General features: G+C 32.4%; 2 protein-coding genes across 4 annotated transcripts in view; both read right to left on the bottom strand.

The window, feature by feature from the left end:
• The window catches only part of LOC106683572 (transcriptional repressor CTCFL), a 30,444-nt gene extending 27,604 nt beyond the window's left edge, over nucleotides 1–2,840 (bottom strand). For all 3 annotated transcript variants that reach the window (XM_014425119.3, XM_067047669.1, XM_067047670.1), the window contains exons 1-3: nucleotides 2,699–2,840; nucleotides 1,378–1,437; nucleotides 199–264 (exon numbers count right to left, since the gene is read on the bottom strand). In XM_014425119.3, the coding sequence (XP_014280605.1) occupies nucleotides 199–264; nucleotides 1,378–1,435 (124 nt within the window). In that variant the 5' untranslated portion in view covers nucleotides 1,436–1,437; nucleotides 2,699–2,840. The remainder of the gene's footprint in view (nucleotides 1–198; nucleotides 265–1,377; nucleotides 1,438–2,698) is intronic.
• Nucleotides 2,841–8,040: 5,200 nt separating this feature from the next.
• LOC136794994 (zinc finger Y-chromosomal protein 1-like) overlaps nucleotides 8,041–18,907 on the bottom strand; it is a 21,726-nt gene continuing 10,859 nt past the window's right edge. Inside the window, exons 4-8 of the mRNA XM_014425115.2 lie at nucleotides 18,567–18,626; nucleotides 15,178–15,216; nucleotides 14,955–14,996; nucleotides 13,019–13,111; nucleotides 8,041–10,635 (exon numbers count right to left, since the gene is read on the bottom strand). Coding sequence (XP_014280601.2) covers nucleotides 9,854–10,635; nucleotides 13,019–13,111; nucleotides 14,955–14,996; nucleotides 15,178–15,216; nucleotides 18,567–18,626 — 1,016 coding nt within the window. The 3' untranslated portion in view covers nucleotides 8,041–9,853. The remainder of the gene's footprint in view (nucleotides 10,636–13,018; nucleotides 13,112–14,954; nucleotides 14,997–15,177; nucleotides 15,217–18,566; nucleotides 18,627–18,907) is intronic.

Below are 18,907 nucleotides of genomic sequence, written 5' to 3'. Positions count from 1 at the left end.
TCAATGCTTTGCTATTTGAGATAATATTTCACATATTTTTCTATAAAATTCTTAGTATTTTTTATTAGATATTTAGCAATAAAATTATTAAAGAGTGTTAACTGAAATTTTATTTCTAAAATAAAGTTAAAGTTGAACATAACTTACATCTGAAATAAAAACAATAAGACATAAAATCTTCAAAGAAAAGATACTTACAAGTAGATTCAATGTCATCAGGCATTTCTTCTTTTATAGAAACACCAGAGTTGCTCTTACCTGAAACTAAAACAATGCGTCAATTATTTAGCATATGGCATAACTATAATGCATATAATTTTTTTAAAAAGTTTAAGACAATTAGTTAAAATTTAATGGTACTAGTCACAAAATGAATCTTAAGCCAGATCCAAACCTTTGCCACTTGTCTTTGACCTTACCCTGTGTACGTTAAAGCTGTCCAATAGAGAGGTCACAGTTTCAATGGACCAGGTAAAACAAGCTTTCTTATTAGTTGGCACAGAAGAAGTAAAGAAAAGTATGCCAAAAGTGGAGGAACTTAGTAATGAAGAAAACTAAGTTTACTTAGGAGCGGATTCCAACTGTCACCAGAAATCAAAGGACAATTAAATCAGAAGTGCACATCCCTGAATAAATGTATTAAGTATTAACGACTGAAGGTATATTACCTTTTTTATTTATAATAAATATAGATAATCAAAGGAAATAAATTCATAGAAGTGGTACTAGATTAACATTAAACTAGATAACCTTGTGTTCTAGTTTTTTTTATCTGATCCTTGTTAACTTAATAAATAAATGAAATAATTAAAAAGAATAGATACATAAAAATAATTAAATAACAATTAAGTGAAATAATCATTCATTTTTTTTATATGAGTTTGTTTGTAATGAAAAATATTTATAAGAGAATCTTCAAAAACTAAAACAAATTGTATGAATCAGGTCAAACTCAGTAAAATTCACGAACAATAAAAAGAAAAATAACTAGTGTGTTCAGTTTTATCTGTAATTTCTTTTTGAATAGAAAAACCAGTAGAATTGCAATCACACTTGACTATAATTAATTATTGCAATAACATTGGATCAAATAGTAACTGTAATTTTGGACCATTATAACAATTATGGTTATCTATCAAGTAGTTGAAATTACTAAATAAAATTAAAATTTAATTTCTATAGTTTCAAATTACATTAATTGGAGAGTAATTGTCTTTGCAGTTACTTTTTGCCCAACACTGCTCATATCTTAAACAGTATACAACGAAACTCATATAGATTTTAAATTTTAGTATAAACTGATCTAAATGGTAAAAATTAGTTTAGCCTAAGGAATAATAAAAAATTATGTGATAGCTTTAAAAAAAAAAAACTTACAAGTAGATTCAGTTTCATTTATTATTTCTTCTTTTATAGGAACATCACAGCTACTCATGTCTGAAAAAATATAAAGCAAGCATGATAAATACACACTTTATAACAAAGCTGCTATTTAAACTTTGTAGAATGTTGAACCTAACTTTTTAAAAACATTTTTCAAAAGAACAGCAGTAAATCTTTAATGTTTCTCTTACGAGTAATCCGAATAAAAATATGATAACATAAAACAACCATATTAAATTTAAAGAAAATATTATCTGTTATAGTCTTAAAAACTACAAAGATATTTTGATAGTCCCAAAAAATTAAAATCATAAATTTTTGACAATGCAACAGGGAGGGAACATGAAGCCATAGCGATATTTGTCCAATATTTAGGTGTTCTGAACTAATTACTTTCTTTTATTTAGGTTATATAATTCATTCTACATAATTATGTTGAATGTATGATTTGATATAAAAAGTAGACAAATAATTGTTCACTGGGTCTGACTTCAAAATTAATAAATTGTTCCTCAACAATAGAAAAGACAATTTAAAAATGAATTTTAAAAACAGTGGAAACAAACCATAGAATAAAAGTGAAATTGAAAATAACTGAACACAAAACTGTATAATGAAACATACACAAGAGAAAATGTAAAAATATATTTAAACATTAAACTGTCTCTCGACTCAAGATGTACTCAAAGAATATAAAACATTTCCCACTCAAATAATAAAATTAATTAAACATGTATAATGAAGTTAAGGAAGTTCCTTATGTTGCTGTTATCATATCACTGGTTGAAACTGATTTGAAATCCTCTTTTTTTTGTAACCTTACATACTAAAGGTGACAATATGTTTTGTAAAATTATATATACTATGAATTTCATAGTCTTAATAGTCTATTTTTGATGAAACTACTGTAGAGAATGTTCCTGTTTTACTGTATGGCTCAAAATTTAGGTGTTACTGTCAACAAATCTTAGACGTAGTATAGAAGTTGTAAAAATTTAAATTAAATTCACATACTTCTTCACATAATTTATGCGATTTTTTCAAATAATATGACACTTATTTATATCATGGTCATGGCTTACAATATAGGAACAGAATTGCTGACAGGATCTATGAACTACTTAATCCCATAGACATTTAAATATAAAACAATATTCATTGTATGGTTTATCTTTATTAGTAAATTAACATTGTTTTGGAGTAAATTTTTAAAGAGATTTGTGGCCAACAAGCTATATAAGTAAGTTAATCTTATAAATGAATTTCCATCAAAAAAACAAATTACAACAGTTCATGATTAAAATTATCCCCTTACTTGTACTGAACCTTGTTTGGACCACTGAGGTTGAATGGAATTAAGACAAACAGGTCTGGCCAAATTGAGTACACAAATTTTAAACAAAGATAAGCACTAAGACGTGAAGTTCATGAACGAATAGTTCAAGATAAAGAACTTACCAAAACAGAGGAAAGACATACCTTGCTATCCTTCAAAGATAAAGTGAATCCAAAAAAAGGGAATTGTTACCCAGATTTACTTTACGGCAAATAGGAATTTCATCCGTTTATATAATTATATTAAAAATGATTCATTTAATCACAAATTTGAAACGGATATAAAATGTAGTAAATGTCATAGTCAGTAATTTGGTTCGTAAACAATGAAAATCCGTTAAACCATTCTCGAGAAAATCGCGCTTTAATCAAGGAATTCGTAGGAAAGGCAGAGACAAAAGGCAGCCGATGATTGATACCAGATTCTTCTGTTTCTCACTAAGCCCCGCATTTTGGCTTAGCTTTTCCTAGCAGATTACCAAGATTCCAAATGGTCTAACATTTAGTGAAATATCGTTCTTTAACGCCACTTTACCCACCCAGAACCATCACTCTTCAGGAAAAGTACCAACTCTCCTTTAGAAGGAAAATAAAGCCACAAAAAGAGGGTCGTCAACTCCTAAAGTAGTATTTAAAATTAAAAAAAAAAAAAAATCTGTTCCACTACAACCCAACACAGGGTCATGGGTTCAGTACTTTGTAAGGAAGTACTGTTACTAGACCCCAACGGTTGTGCAAGGAGGTGTTTTGGTCAGAATCACGCTCGACGAATAATAAAAAATATTGTTTACTATTTTTTATGTTAGGTTCATGCTTCAAATTAACTGATAATAACATAAATGACATCGTATCCCATCCCCTTTGACGCAGATTAAGAGAGTATGCCCTACCCGTATAATCTGGATCCAAACGTTTGCCATTAGCCGCAAGTCTCTAAACGCTTGTAAACAAACGTCTATATGCTAGATTGTTTCAGAAAGATTTGGGTTCTATGATAACTTCATTCTTGCGGCATTCGATTCAGCATTCAATTTTCTACAAGAAACACCCCTTCGGGCGCTTCTAGAGCGCGTAGTTTAGGAGATACGAAATAATTTGAAGCCAGATAATATCAGGGAAACACCCCTTTGCTCGCTTCTAGAGCGCGTAGTTTAGGAGATACGAAATAATTTGTACGTTTTCGGCCATAACTCGTTCCCTGTTCATCCGATCGCCTTCACTCTTGCGGCATTCGAATCAGCATTCAATTTTCTACAAGAAACACCCCTTCGGGCGCTTTTAGAGCGCGTAGTTTAGGAGAAACGAAATAATTTGAAGCCATATAATATCAGGGGGCATGCCTTGGCCAATCAGTGGGCAAGCAGAGTAAAATCAGGGGGAAAGCCGTGTATAATTAGGGACAACCTGAGTAAAATCAGGGGGCAAGCAGAGTAAAATAAGGGGGCAAGCCATGGTCAATCAGGGGGCAAGCCGAGTAAAATCAGGGGGCATGCCATTGTCAATCAGGGGGCATGCCGTGTATAATCAGGTCCATGCCGTGGAAAATCACGGAGCAACAAGCTTAGATAAATCAGGAGGCAAGCCGAGTAAAATCAGGGGGCTATCTGGGTAATATCAGGAGGAATGCCTTGGCCAATTAGGGGGCAAGTCATGGTCAATCAGGGGGCACGCCATGGTTAATCAGGTGTCAGGCCGTGTAAAAGCAGGGGCCAAGCCGTGGTAAATCAGGGGTCAAGCCGTTGTCAATCAGGGTGCAAGCCGAGTGAAATACGGGGGCAAGCCGTGGAAAACCAGGGGGCAAGCCGAGTAAATTCAGGGGGCAACCATTGTCAATCAGGGGGCAAGCCGAGTAAAATCAGGTGGCATGCCGAGTATAATCAGGAGGCAAGCTGTGTTGAATAAGTTGAGCATGCCGGGTAAAATCAGGGGTCAAGCCGTTGTCAATCAGGGTGCAAGCCGAGTGAAATACGGGGGCAAGCCGTGGAAAATCAGGGGGCAAGCCGAGTAAAATCATGGGGAAGCATTTGTCAATCAGGGTGCAAGCCGAGTTAAATCAGGTGACAAGCCATTGTTAATCAGGGGGTAAGCCGAGTGAAATACGGGGCAAACCGTGTGATATCCGGGGGCATGCCTAGAAAAATCAGGAGGTAAGCCATTGTCAATCAGGGAGCAAGCCGAGTAAAATCAGAGGGCATGCCTAGAAAAATCAGGAGGTAAGCCATTATCAATCAGGGGCAAGCTGACTAAATCAGGGGGCAACCCGTGGAAAATTAGGGAGCAAGCCGAGTAAAATCAGGTGGCATGCCGAGTATAATCAGGTGGCATGCTGAGTATAATCAGGAGGCAAGCTGTGTTGAATAAGTTGAGCATGCCGGGTAAAATCAGGGGGCAAGCTTAGAAAAATCAGGAGACAAGCTTTGGAAAATCAGTTGGTAAGCCATTGTCAATCAGGAGCGAAGCTGTGTAAAATCAGGGGGCAAGCTAGTGTCATACAGGGGGCATGCCGAGTAAAATCAGGGGGCAAGCTGTGTCAAATAAGGGGTGAGCCATGGAAAATCAGGGGGCAACAAGCTTAGATAAATCAGCAGGCAAGCTGTGGAAAATTAGGGAGCAAGCCGTGGAAAATTACGGAGCAAGCCGAGTAAAATTAGGGGGCATGCCATGGTCAATCAGAGGGCAAGTCATGTTCAACAGAGGGCACATCATGGTCAATCAGAGGGTTGGCCGGGTATAATAATCAGGGGGAAAGCCATTGTCAATCAGGGAGCAAGCCATTGTCAATCAGGGGGCAAGCCGTGGAAAATCAGGGGGCAAGCCTTTGTCAATCAGGAGGCAAGCCGTGGAAAATCAGGTGGCAAGCCGAGTAATATCAGGGGGCAAGCCTTTGTCGATCAGGGGGCACGTCGTGGAAAATCAGGGGGCAAGCCATTCTCAATCAGGGGGCAAACCGAGTAAAATCAGTGGCTATGCCTTGGCCAATCAGGGGGCAAGCCGTGGAAAATCAGGGGCAAACCGTGGAAAATCAGGGGGCAAGACGAGTAAAATCAGGGTGCAAGCCATTGTCAATCAGGTGGCTATCCGAGTAAATTTTGGGGGCAAGCCATGTAAAATCAGGGGTCAAGCTATGGTTAATCAGGGGGAAAGCCATCGTTAATCAGGGGGCATGCCTTGGCCAATCGGAGGGCAAGCAGAGTAAAATCAGCGGGCAAGCCATGGTCAATCAGAGGGCAAGTCATGGTCAATCAGGGGGCACGCCATTGTCAATCAGGGGGCAAGCCCTTGTCTATCAGGGGGCTATCCGAGTAAAATCAGGGGGCAAGCTTAGAAAAATCAGGAGACAAGCTTTGGAAAATCAGTTGGTAAGCCATTGTCAATCAGGAGCGAAGCTGAGTAAAATCAGGGGGCATTCTGAGTAAAATCAGGGGGCAAGCCGAGTAAAATTAGGGGGCAACAAGTGTGAGTTAGTGAGTGGCTTCTAATCCATCCTTACCTATTGGTGGCTTTATTATTCATTTTTATATCATCGAGGCTGAGGTCAGAGTCAAACTGTGGACCCTCTCCTTGGTCAGCTGGTCTGCCCTCTCATTACCAGCAAGGCCACAGTGTCCAGGGATCCATTGCAGGACGATTCCATGCTTCACAGATAGTTTTATAGCGACACGCTACCTGCTGTTCTAGCCTTTAAATATTACATCCACCGAAACTGTAATATTGCTGTGGCCCGGCATGACGCAACCTACCAGCTAACATGGGGCCTACTACTGGCGTCAAGCAAACGCCGTATATTAATATTTGTACTATTCATTGTAAATATCTTAATTGTAACATGAAACAACTATATAAGGCATTTTAATATATATAAATGGATCATCTGAATTAATAAAGATTCCAATAGAATCTGCTGATCCACTGAAAGCTAGTCTTACACGTAGTACCTCTCGAATGCGTTGAATATCCCAGAGACAAGATTAGGTCTCAGTGTAAAATCTCACACCTGAAACAATACCTTAGGAGGCAGGGGATAACAATTTCCATAGTGGATTGGTACATTCTAGTGATATTATTTTGAAAATGTAAACTGTCTATTATTTCTCTGCTTTCTCTAGATCTCTCTTCTTTCCTATGCCTTTTAACCTTAAGTGGGACCTTAAGCCTGGCTTAGGCTTACATTCCACGATGTATTTACAGGATTCCAGGGGGGGGGGGTGGTGACGGTAGCAGCATGGTAATGCCCCTGTCTGCTAACCCATGGATTGTGAGTTCGAGTCCCCAGCCGGATTTTCTCAAGCTTATAACTATATAATACTCACTCACAACTTCCCCTGGGCATTTGTGAGGCCCATCAGCTAATAGGTGGCACTCACAAAAATAAGCATAGGAGTGATGGACCTTTTCAATAATGTAGATACTTATTATAATTCAATGTTAGACTTCATTATATGAGTATGATTAGTTATTTCTTCTTGGGAATTAGAAATAGTCAATAAGTGATGAGTAGAATTAACAATTATACTTATGAAGTCATTATATGTATAAGTAATTAAATTAAAAAGTTTCTGATAAAAAATCTAGAACAAAGACTGGATTTATGAATGTGGTACTATTTATCTGAATTTTTATCATCTACAAATTTCATTTCTGATATTTACGTTTCCTTTCATTTCGCCTATCTTTATCTTGTTCCTTTTTTCAATGAAAATCAAATGTAATAGCCGACAAGTCAAAAGAACTTGTGGATAATGTTTGTTGCATTCTTTGTTTACAAGCCTCAGATAAGTGGCAAACATATAGGTCCAACATAAGGTTGAGGGCTCCCGGTGTCTATTTGTTTTAACTATTCAAATTTGTTCTATATTATGGCCCATTAACCCTGTCAAAAGGCAAGTCAGATACGACCCATGAATACAAGTAAAGCAGCTCCACTATATGTAGTTCTCCATCAAATTCAATGAAGAGCTTAGTTAATCTAACTATAGGTGTTGGCCAAGAAGTTTCAAGTTATATTTTGTTGTATGTGTGTTGGTCACAGCCAACTTACCTTTTTTTAAAAGGAATAAGGCATGCTAATGAGTAGGGTCACCTAAGCTCCAATTGAAGTTGATGGAGTACAGCATAAAGCAGAGCTGCTTATTTATATTTACAGGCCAGAGCATCCATATTATGCGAGGAGAGAGGGGTTATATCAAGAATTTATTTTAATAGTTAAAACAAGAGGAATTAAGTAGTATAATGTATAAAACAAAAATAATTAAACTTCAATGTTCTGATAATGGATCTCTATAGGACTATAAAAGTTGAAATAATTTTTATTTTTTGATCATAAAAATCACAGAATAACTATTAACCTGGATCTAATGAAATATTTTTTATAAATTATGAGTTAACTTTTAATAATTAGCATTAAAGTTATCACAATTCTTGACTTTCTTTTTTTTTAGAGCTAATTTTTATCATAAAATAATTTTGTACATATTTTAGAATAACTCTTTAAAAACCTGAGAAATATCGCCCTTCTCCGAAACTTTTGTTTCTTTCAATTATGTACTAATTTAGATTCCTCATTTATTACAACTTAACCATGTATCATGTTATTTACAATTTTTTTTTCATCTGTTGTTTAATATCAATTAGGAGGTATTTATATAACAAGATAATTGGTAAGAAATTAAACAGAATATTTCAATTAATGGCAAAAGAATTTTCTAGAAAAAATAAAATTTTGCACCAAATTTAATTATTTTAAACATAACAATAATTTTTACAAACAATTATCTGGTCGATCAATGGGAAGAAATATATCAGAAATATTATCACATTTAAGTGATAACAATCTTAGCAATTTAATTTCACATAAATAAAAAAGTTACCTCTGAAATAAATTTAGTTACAATACTGAGAATTTTCTAGGAGAAAACATGAAATTTATCATTAATGTTAACTATAATAATTTTAACAATCTAATAAAACCAACAATGCTTTTGATAAATTTTTACATTAAAATGATAGAACAAAATACAAATTAAATGTACTTATATAATATTTATGCTAAGGCAAGTTGATTTTGGTGAACACTTTTTAGTAAAATATGAAATGAGGCAATGAAAAGCATTGCATGTACCAAATAAAAATTATTTACTTTATTATCACTATCTGGACCATCTCATCCTTTACAATTTTATATTCCATAAAAACCAGACACTAAATTTAATGATAAATTAAATTCACAAAATGCATTAACTAGACCAGTATTCTAAGTTAAAATCATGATATTTCTGTTTTTATACAAAAATAAAAGACAAATAAAACTATAAATTAACCCTTTGACTTGTATGCTTGAGTTAATTCGAGCACATTAAACAGGCCAAACTGTGTACACTCAAGATAATTCAAACGGTGCTATATTTTATGTTGTTATAATTTTTCACACTGGAATATAATCAAGAATTGAAAATAAAATGTGATAACAAGAAAATAAATAATAATGATTAAAAAATAAAATATGTAATAATCCTCTAGGTACAGCTTTAGGCTATGTTTAAATAGGGAGCTAGGTATAATGACTGATATCCAAAATTAAAATTTTGATTATTTTAAAAAAATGTTTTGCCAAGATAGTGTTCTAAATTGTGTTTTTTTGCATTAAATAAATTGATTTTTTTTTTCTTCAAAAAACTGTGTTAAGGGGTTAAAACCTATTCATTCCAAGGATCTTTAATGTAACATACAAAGCCATACTTCTTTTACTATCACAGTAAAAACATGAGATAAAGCTTCTTGTCAGTGTGACAGTGAAATAAAACTTGGCCCTTTTCACCATAAATTGGATGAAAAAGTTTGACATCACTGAACAGAAGATGTCACCTTGACTAACTCTTGACAACATCAAAAAGTTGTCCTAACTTCCAATTGATTTTTAATTTCTTGATACTGCTTCAATCATTAAGCTGGATCAAATTCAAGGGGCCCCAATTTCTCTACCAGGTAGAACTCAATTCTGATGGTGGAGCCCCATATGGAACATTAAAATTCATTAACAGAATCAATAATATCTGGCTCATTTCCATAATATGCCAGGAGGAAAAAACCTTTTTTATCAGTTGATGTAATATTTTTAAAACAGCCTTCATAGTACAACTTAAGTCTCTCCTGTTTCTTCAGACAATGTCATTTCAAAAGCCCCAAAATCATGAAGGTTCTCATCCACATGACGGTGCATTATATGTCTTTTCAAATGAAAAGGAGTAACTGATTTATAAGAGCAGTGAGGACAGTGATGAGGCTTCTCACCTTTATGACGGAACATTATATGCCTTTTTAAATCGGCAGCACTAACTGATTTATAATCACAATCAGAACAATGATGAGGCTTCTTCTCAGTATGGCGGCACATAATATGTCTTTTCAAACTACGAATTTGTGTGGCCCTATACTCACAATAAGGGCATTGATGAGGCTTTTCACCTGTGTGATAGACCATTATATGCTCTTTTAAGTGACCAGAATTCACAGTTTTATAATCGCAAAGAGGACAATGATGGGGTTTCTTCCCATCGTGAAGGGATGTGATATGTCTATTCAAATTACCAATTTGAACCGCTCTATAATCACAATGAGGGCATTGATGAGGTCTCTCAGCTGTATGATGGGCCATGATATGATTTTTTAAACTACGCTTTAGTACTGTTTTAAAGTTACAATAAGGACATTGGAGAGGCTTCTCACCTATATGATTAGCCATTATATGTCTTTTTAAATAGTCAGAATTCACTGAAAAATAATCACAATAAGGACAAAGATGAGAAAGTTCTCCAGTATTTTGAGCGATTACAAACGTTGAGTCAGATATCATGATATTCTGCAAATCCTTGTTCACATCCACTCTGTGATCTTCCATTTCATTAAATGATTCCTTGGCACCTATAAATATAAAATAGTAATATTAAAAAATATAATAATGAATGTTAAAAAAAATTTTAAATATGTATTATTTCATAATAAAAATAAAGAATCATTTGAAACCAAATTTAATTTAATTTGAATTATTGACATTATTACAATTTGAGTGATAATTTTCAAGGTTAATGATTTGCCATTTGACGGGATTATGACCTGAGCCATTTCTGAAATATAGATGTGTCCATGAAAATACGTTTTTTGCACGTATGTAAGTAAAATTATAAGGTGGAATTAGAAAAACTTTATATTTAACCACTTTAAAACTAATCCCAATTTCTCTCCAACTTGGGGTCAAATCTTTTTTTTTTTTTTCCAAAACAGGTGTGTCATGGCAAATACATTTATGTATGCATAAATGAAAGTAGAGGATGGAACTTGATAAAAGTGATATTGAATCATTTAAACATTGATCTCAAACTTTGAGCCAAATTGAATATGCCATTCTTGAAGTATAGACATATCAAGGAAATACGTTTAGCAATGCTGATGCCTATGCAGATGATTTCGATTATGATTAAAAGTATAAACCCTGATGCTTCACTGAATGATACGGATGTTGATGGATGGGTTGAAGGTCATGAGGAGAATGAGTTCACATTTAAAACTGATGAGAAAATCGTATAAAGTGTTACAGAAGTCTCTATCAATGAAGAAGAAGAAGGTGAAAGACGAGGCCTTCTGATATTAGTACCTCACCTTTTAAATTGGTGCTTGTACTAAACACCTCAACAAGTGTAACATTGTCAAATTACAACTTTTTGATATTTAGACAGAATTTGAGAAAAAAAAAAGAACCATATGAGAAAAATATTTACTTCTCTAATGTTTCAGAGCAAATGTCAATTTTAATGGCCAAAGAGATTTAATAGTACAATATTCAATGCTAATAAGCAGCCTTCATTTTTATTCAATATGGTCTCAAATCAGAGGGAAAATGATGAGCAAGAAGAGAAAGTCTTGGTTACATAAAACATCTTATTATGAATGATTTACAATCTTTTGGGACATATTACATATGCCATACACACTTCCTTCTCTACCAGGGTTGTCCAACTTGAACCCTACGAGAGCTTAGACAAAAAATTACTTTGAAACACTTTTCTTTTGAAAGAGATTTTATAATTTAATATAATCACACTTATACAAAATATGCTAGTTTTTAAGTTAGTTAAAATAATAGGTGTATTCATGATATGTTTAATGTAAAATGTTTTACCATGTTAAATGTTATAATTATAGGATTGTGAGCAGCCCTATTTAAAATCATGTTAAATAGTATATGCATAAGAGCTCCTGGTGGATTTCCTGAGCAACTTGTTTTAAAACCTTTCATTCCAAAATTTCATGTTATTGTTTACTTCTAAGTTTTGATTAAAGTAATTTATTAAAACATGGCTAAAGTAAGTGAAAAGTAGGAGTTGTGTGAAAGTTTGGCTACTGAGTGTCTTGTTGATCTTCTAACTAGTGAGGAAGAGAAACAAGATGAGCTAATTGACAACTGTCATTACATTCTTAACATTGTTATCCATTGCTTTATTAGTTTTAAAAACATCCAAAACAATACTAATACAATCAAAACACAAACTACGAGCAAGTAACCATACTACATAAATAATATAAAGTAATAATAATAATAATAATAAAACATGACAACAAACAAAACGGTGACGAGCTCAGCTGACCTACGACTTGAATTCTGTGATATCATTAAACAGGAAAGAACACCTTAATGATTTTTTTTCAAATTGCTACCTAAAGCCAAATTTAGGACAAAAATGTCATCAATATTCAGAAGCACATATCTATGTGAAAATGTGTTTTCGTTGGTTGTTTATAAACAAATAAAATAGAAATAAACTTTCTGATGTGTCTTTACTTTATCTCATGAGGTTGGCTACAACAGAACTTGAGGTGGATATTTGTTCGTTGATAGACGCAGCTGGTCGACCGCAATGTTCACACCAAATATATATTTTGATTGTCATTGCAATTTTTATATTGATTGATTAATTATAAAAATATTTTGCCTTTATATTTTCCTTGTTTATGTATAACACTTATACAAGGATATAATTATACACAATAATTAAATACACTAATATAATTATAATACTTGGCCAATATAAAGAAATATTACTACTTTTTTTATTAATAACTTTACATTACACACTAAACTTATTGATACTTTAAAGTTTAAAATTTAAAGTATACAATTATTATATGGCCCATGAACCTTGTTGAAGCTTTTTTATTTTGGCCCTTGAGGCTTTGTAAGTTGGACAACCCTGCTTTATAATAAACCACAACCACAAAAAATAAAAAATAAATTATTTTTGTTCATTACTTTTATTCTCCTGCTTATTTTTTGTCTCCTGAATATTATTGTCTATAGATATGTCATCTTCCACCATGGCATCGGAATCTGCATTTGAGTCATCTGAAACATAATAAAATATAATGATAATCATTATAATATAATGTAATGATACAAAATAATTTTTTGGAAGATCGTTGATTGAAAGTGTGTAATATATAAAAGGAAGATGGTTGAGGTGCAGTCAAAGAAAAAAACTACAATAATAATTAAACTATTTAATGTAAGCCAATGTTTCGACCCACCTTCCAAGGCTTCATCAGAGGTAAAAAAGAGACACAACACTAAAATAAGATAACAAAGTAAGAGTAAAATAGATAATATGAAATAAAATAGAACTAAGGTGTGGCTAATTATGATTTAAAATATGTTAAAATTTATAATTTATACAAATGAACAAAGTAAATAAAGATAAATAAAATAAGATGTACAGTGAAATGTAAAATTAAATAAAAGTTACAAAAAGGTTTTATACAATTAATGAAAACAGAAATAATAATAAATAAAAAAGTAGATAAAAAAGAAATATAAAAATACAGTATACACTAAAATAGGATTCCAACCTTACTGAATGCAGGTAAGCACAAAAATGAATCTGAAGGCAGAAAGGATAGAGAAATGGGGGGGGGGACTGGTGGTTAACTAATGCATGCATTTGAAAGAGAAAAGATATAAAATAACGTTAGAGTAAAAATAATATTAAGAAATTAAGAATATAAGAACAATTCATCATATTACCTATTTTCTTACTTTGTTACCTTGTTTTAGTATTTTTATTTAGCCCTGATGAAGCCCTGCAATGTGGAGCGAAACATTGGCTCAAATTAATTTTAATTACTATTTGTAGTCATGATATATAGTTATGAGTTCTGCTACATTCATAAAAAAAACCTTGCATCACCTCTTTTTTCCATGATAGCAGTAAGTCACAGCAAAGGCGGCTTTTGATCTCAGCAGCACAGACTTAGAAAATAATAAACAGAGAGGAGTTTCAGAATTACACTTTATATTACCTAACCCCTTGAATTCCTACCTTTTTGGGTTTAGTAAAAAGAGGGGGGATGCAAAACTTTTCTTGACAAAAACAAAACTTTTTTGTGTATATTGACGGGAAGATCCCACATTCAACTCCTGTTCAGCCTTCACTGAGTTACAACAGCAACACAATCTGTTATACGAATGAATTGAAATGTCCATGTAATTTGACATGAAACCGTTTGCTTTACTTTTCATCTTGAGGGTGAATTTTCATTTTTCGTTAGATTTTTATTATGTTCCTTTTTACTTAATAACTAATGGATATCACACTTTGTAAGGGCCGGAAACAAGTGAATAAATAATATTAAAATGTAAGAAAAGGAGATCCTTTGAAATATTTTTATAGAAAATGCATGGAATGTTCACTTTTACTGGATGCAATTGTTGAAATGAAGGTAGCTAAATGAATTCATGTCTGTTTCGGAAGATTAAATACTTTGCCTTCTCTCTCATCTCTCTCTTTTTTTTTTTATATAGATGTTTTAAATTAATTTCTTCTTTTCCTTCCTCCTTTGTGTCTTTCAGTGTGGAGGTGCCTCAGTCCAAGCATGCCAACCGTCCCAGTCACTTGCCAGTCCTTTCATGGATTCCAGCTGCTTTCTTCTCTAAACTTAAAAAGGGCGTAAAACAGGGACTTCCTATACTTATATTTATAAACTAATACAATCAGACTTCATTATGAAACAGAACCCTACAATCATGTATAAGTTTTCCAATATAGACCTCAGGCGGAATTGGGGAAAAATTATTTGTAGTGCTATCTATAGCTAATTTTTGTCCATCTCTGCCCTTAGGCCATTACACTAAGAAAAAATCTATTTAGACCTATTGATAAAGGTTGGTTAAAATAATTAAAAATTTTCCTTACCAGAATAATTCTTTGGTTCTTCTTTGATCCAAACAGAGGGAACTGAAACAAAAACAATATTTAATAATATGAAACACTGGTCAACTTTCCTTATGGCATTATCGTGTCAGTTCACAAACATACTTAAAGTTTCCAATTTGGTCTTTAAACCTTTCTGATAAGAAAAGCTTAATTTAAACCTATTGATAAGGGCATGGTTAAAATAATTTAAAAATTTCCTTACTGGAATCAGTCTGCGGTTCTTTGATCCAGATTGTGGGAACTGAAACAAAAAGCACATTGAAAATTATTACACAATGGTTTTGTAGCATTCTAATTTAAATCAATTATTCATCGAATATATAAAAATCAATATTTATTTGTTTGTATTTTATGCACTGCCATACCATTCATTAGATTGTAATGGGGCTTTTTTGCTACATGTTCAGGATTTCCCTGGGAAGGTATTCCGATTTCTTCAGTAAAAAAAACAGTTATTAATAAAATTAACTGTTTTTGGCGCATAGCTCAGAAAGTATACATTTTCATAATGGTTATTATATGCTAAACAATTTGTCTCTTTCTGAAGAATAAGAAAAATATATCACTGATACTATTACATGATTTTTTATTCACTAAAAATTAAAAAAAAAAAAAAAATGAGGATTGTAGTAAACCAGGTCAAAAAAATTGTTTTATGAAAAAGCAAATCATATTCGTTTATAGCATTGTCTGAAACCTTTAAATACCATTTTTCAAATAAATTTAAAATTGGAAATTTTTGAACTTTTTTTTTTTCTCCCAGTGTCCATTGTTCATATAATCATTCAAAACTGCTTCACTTTTTATCCAATCCCTATGGTAATACAACTGTTATAAAGCTGAATGTTTGCTTTTTTTCCTGTATTACCACCACTTAGATTTAAATGAAATGAATGAATGAAAAAATATCTTTATTCTGGGATATATGTCCCCTAAGAATAATTACATGGTTCATATAGTGAGATTTTTATCTGGCGAGCGTTTACAAATTTTCAGATAGTAGAATGAAATTACATTGGTATATTGGCTTTACAACTGTTTATAATGTTAATCAATACCTGCCTATTTATTTGATTACAAAGATGTGGAGGTTTGGTTATTCAATAAATGAAGGAATAGGTGTTGTTTAAAGGAGAGAATGGATGAGGACTGGTGAATGGAGATGGGAAGAGAATTCCAGAGGGAGGTTGCACGTATGACGAAGGATTTGCTAAAGAAGGAGGTTCTATAGGAGGGCATATATAAATCATTCGGATGGGATCTGGTTTATAAGATTTACTGTTGTTATAAGGATGAAATATTGGTTTCAAATAAAGAAAAACTTTTCAAGCATTTTATTTTATGTTTCTAGTTCTAATTAGTTTAGTTAGATCCGGGTTGTACCCCTTGGTGAAGTTTATGGAGCCCTAAACCACTCCTAAGTTTCGTATAGTTCAGTCGTGTTGAAGTTATCCCTATTTTTTTACAATATATTATTATTATAAAACATTATTTACTGCTATAAACTAATAGATATAATAATCAATTAATTAAATCAATATGTAAATAACTAAACTTATTAATTTATAACAAACTTTTGTTGTATTCAATTAACCTAAATCTAGCAATTGCGAAGCTTTGCCACGTCTGCAGGTAATATCAATAAATAACAAATATATGGTAAGTGCATAAACACACAACTTTCTACACCACTTCTCGAATGGTATATGCTTAATATTTATACTGAGTGCATTACTCTTTTTAAAAATATTTTTTCTATGGTACATTTGGGGTTTCTATGATACATTTGGAGTGACAACGGTACAATGTCTTTTTTGCAAGTTTGAATCATTGTGGCAGGATTGAAAAGTGCTGGAGGTTTCAAGAGTTCCCTTAAATGTTGCCCTAGCCCTGAAACCTTCTTTTCCATTGTTAATAATATCATTCTGAAGTGGATCCCGATAATAGATTGCAGACAATTTTATTCCATGTTTTTACTTTAATTAAATACCAAAAAAATGTGTGATTTGTGGAGTGGCTTTAGCACACCAACTGTGCACCATTTTTACCCTAGGTGTGATTATGGTTCAAACTTGTTTACTTAAATTGACCATGTTTTCACTCTTTACCGCACAGTGGTGTAAAAAAATACCTCGTGTCACAAGAAAAAATTAAGAGGATGTTTCTACAGGAATTATATCGAACAAAAGAGAATTCAACATAAAAGAGGAACTGTTCAAGTAAGACCAAGAAAAAAGCTAGTGAATTTGTTCCTGGGAATGTTGACATCTCCTTTAAGATGTTCGTGGGGTAGGCCCCACATTTTTTAAAAATCCCTGGGGTAAGACCCATATTATGTTCCTGGGTTACGACCTACATTAAAAATAAATATTTTTTATATACTCTATTATTATTTTTCTTTAATGGTTCAAACCATTCACTCTGCAAAAGGTATAAAAAAAAGGGGGGGAACTTTTAAACTAAGAAATTTAATTAACCTCTTCTTCAATCAGGCTTAATTATTGAAAATTTCTTTTTTCTATGTCCTGAAACCTTCTAGAACTTCTAAGGACTGAAAAGAGTGGGTTACAATGGTACATCATTTATATCCTTGGAATCCATGATAAAAAAGGGTGAATCAAAATCACCCACTATGTGGGGTGAAATTAGTACAAAATAAATTGGTATTTTTGAATAATTTGGTATATTTGTATTAATATTTGAAGAAATTTTTTTTTTTCCAGTGATAAAAATGAAGCCTGATAGTTCAATATTTAAGGTGAATATCATTATTGCAATAGTGCAAAAGTATATTAGGTTTAGGAATAAAAAACATGAAAAACATAAAAAACCCACTTTATGCCATGATGAAAATGTGTTTTTAATACACTCTGGGAGCAAGTAATATCAAAATTACATAATACTCATAGAGCACTTGTACTTAGAAAAGAAGAGATTTTCAATCTTTGGTTTGGATCCCCTTAACAGGTTTCCTACCAGTAATAGATTTTCAGGAAAAAAAAATATGTTAACTCATTAAACCGAATCCACATGTTTGCCACTTGCTGCAAAACCAAAATACTTAGAAATGCTTGTTAAACAAAGAATATAATAAATATCAGTATCCACATATTTATGTGTTCTAGAGAGGCAAGGGGTGGCTGTCTAAATCAAAGAAGAAACTATTAGTAACAAACATTTTCCCCACCTTGCAGGGTTTCATTAAATTTAATGAAAAAAAAGATAAAAACATCGTAAAGTATGATGAGAATACAAAAATATACATAGAAAACTATATAAAAAGGAACAAAGTAAACTAAAAGAATATAGATATAAATTAATAGAATAATTACTAAAACAAGTATAGTAATGAATTTTCAATTCTATCATTCATTGCTTAATTATTGAATAGTTATTAATAACTAAGCACAGTAATGAATTTTCAATTCTACAATTCATTGCTTAATTATTCAATTCACTTATATTTATATTCTTTTTAGTTTACTTTGTTCTAATATGTTTCAAATCCTCCAATTTAATGTAATCTATCTCTTAATCTTTCATGATCCTAAATCTACACAAAAAAATAAGCTTTAAAGATTGAATACTTACAAGTAGATTCAGTTTCATCAGTCTTTTCTTCTTTTATAGTAATACTGGAGTTACTCATACCTGAAAGTAAAACAATATGTCAACTACTTCGCTTATGGCATAACTACAAAACAAGTAAAATTAAAAAAAAAAAAAAAAACATAACTCAGAAAACAGCACTATTTAAAAAAGGTTAAGAAAACTAAATGATTGGTCATATTATTATTAATTTTTGGAAGATTATTGATTGACCGTGTGTATAGATGAATGGAATATGGTCCAGGTGCGGTAAAAAAAAAAACTCAAACAGTAGATAATTATACTATTTTATTGAGCCGTTTCGCCCCATGTTGTAGGGCTTC

This window comes from Halyomorpha halys, unplaced genomic scaffold (assembly GCF_000696795.3).
Source record: "Halyomorpha halys isolate HHAL.00 unplaced genomic scaffold, Hhal_1.1 Scaffold495.1, whole genome shotgun sequence".
Classification (NCBI taxonomy): domain Eukaryota; kingdom Metazoa; phylum Arthropoda; class Insecta; order Hemiptera; family Pentatomidae; genus Halyomorpha; species Halyomorpha halys.
This window is presented reverse-complemented; position numbering and strand designations above follow the sequence as displayed.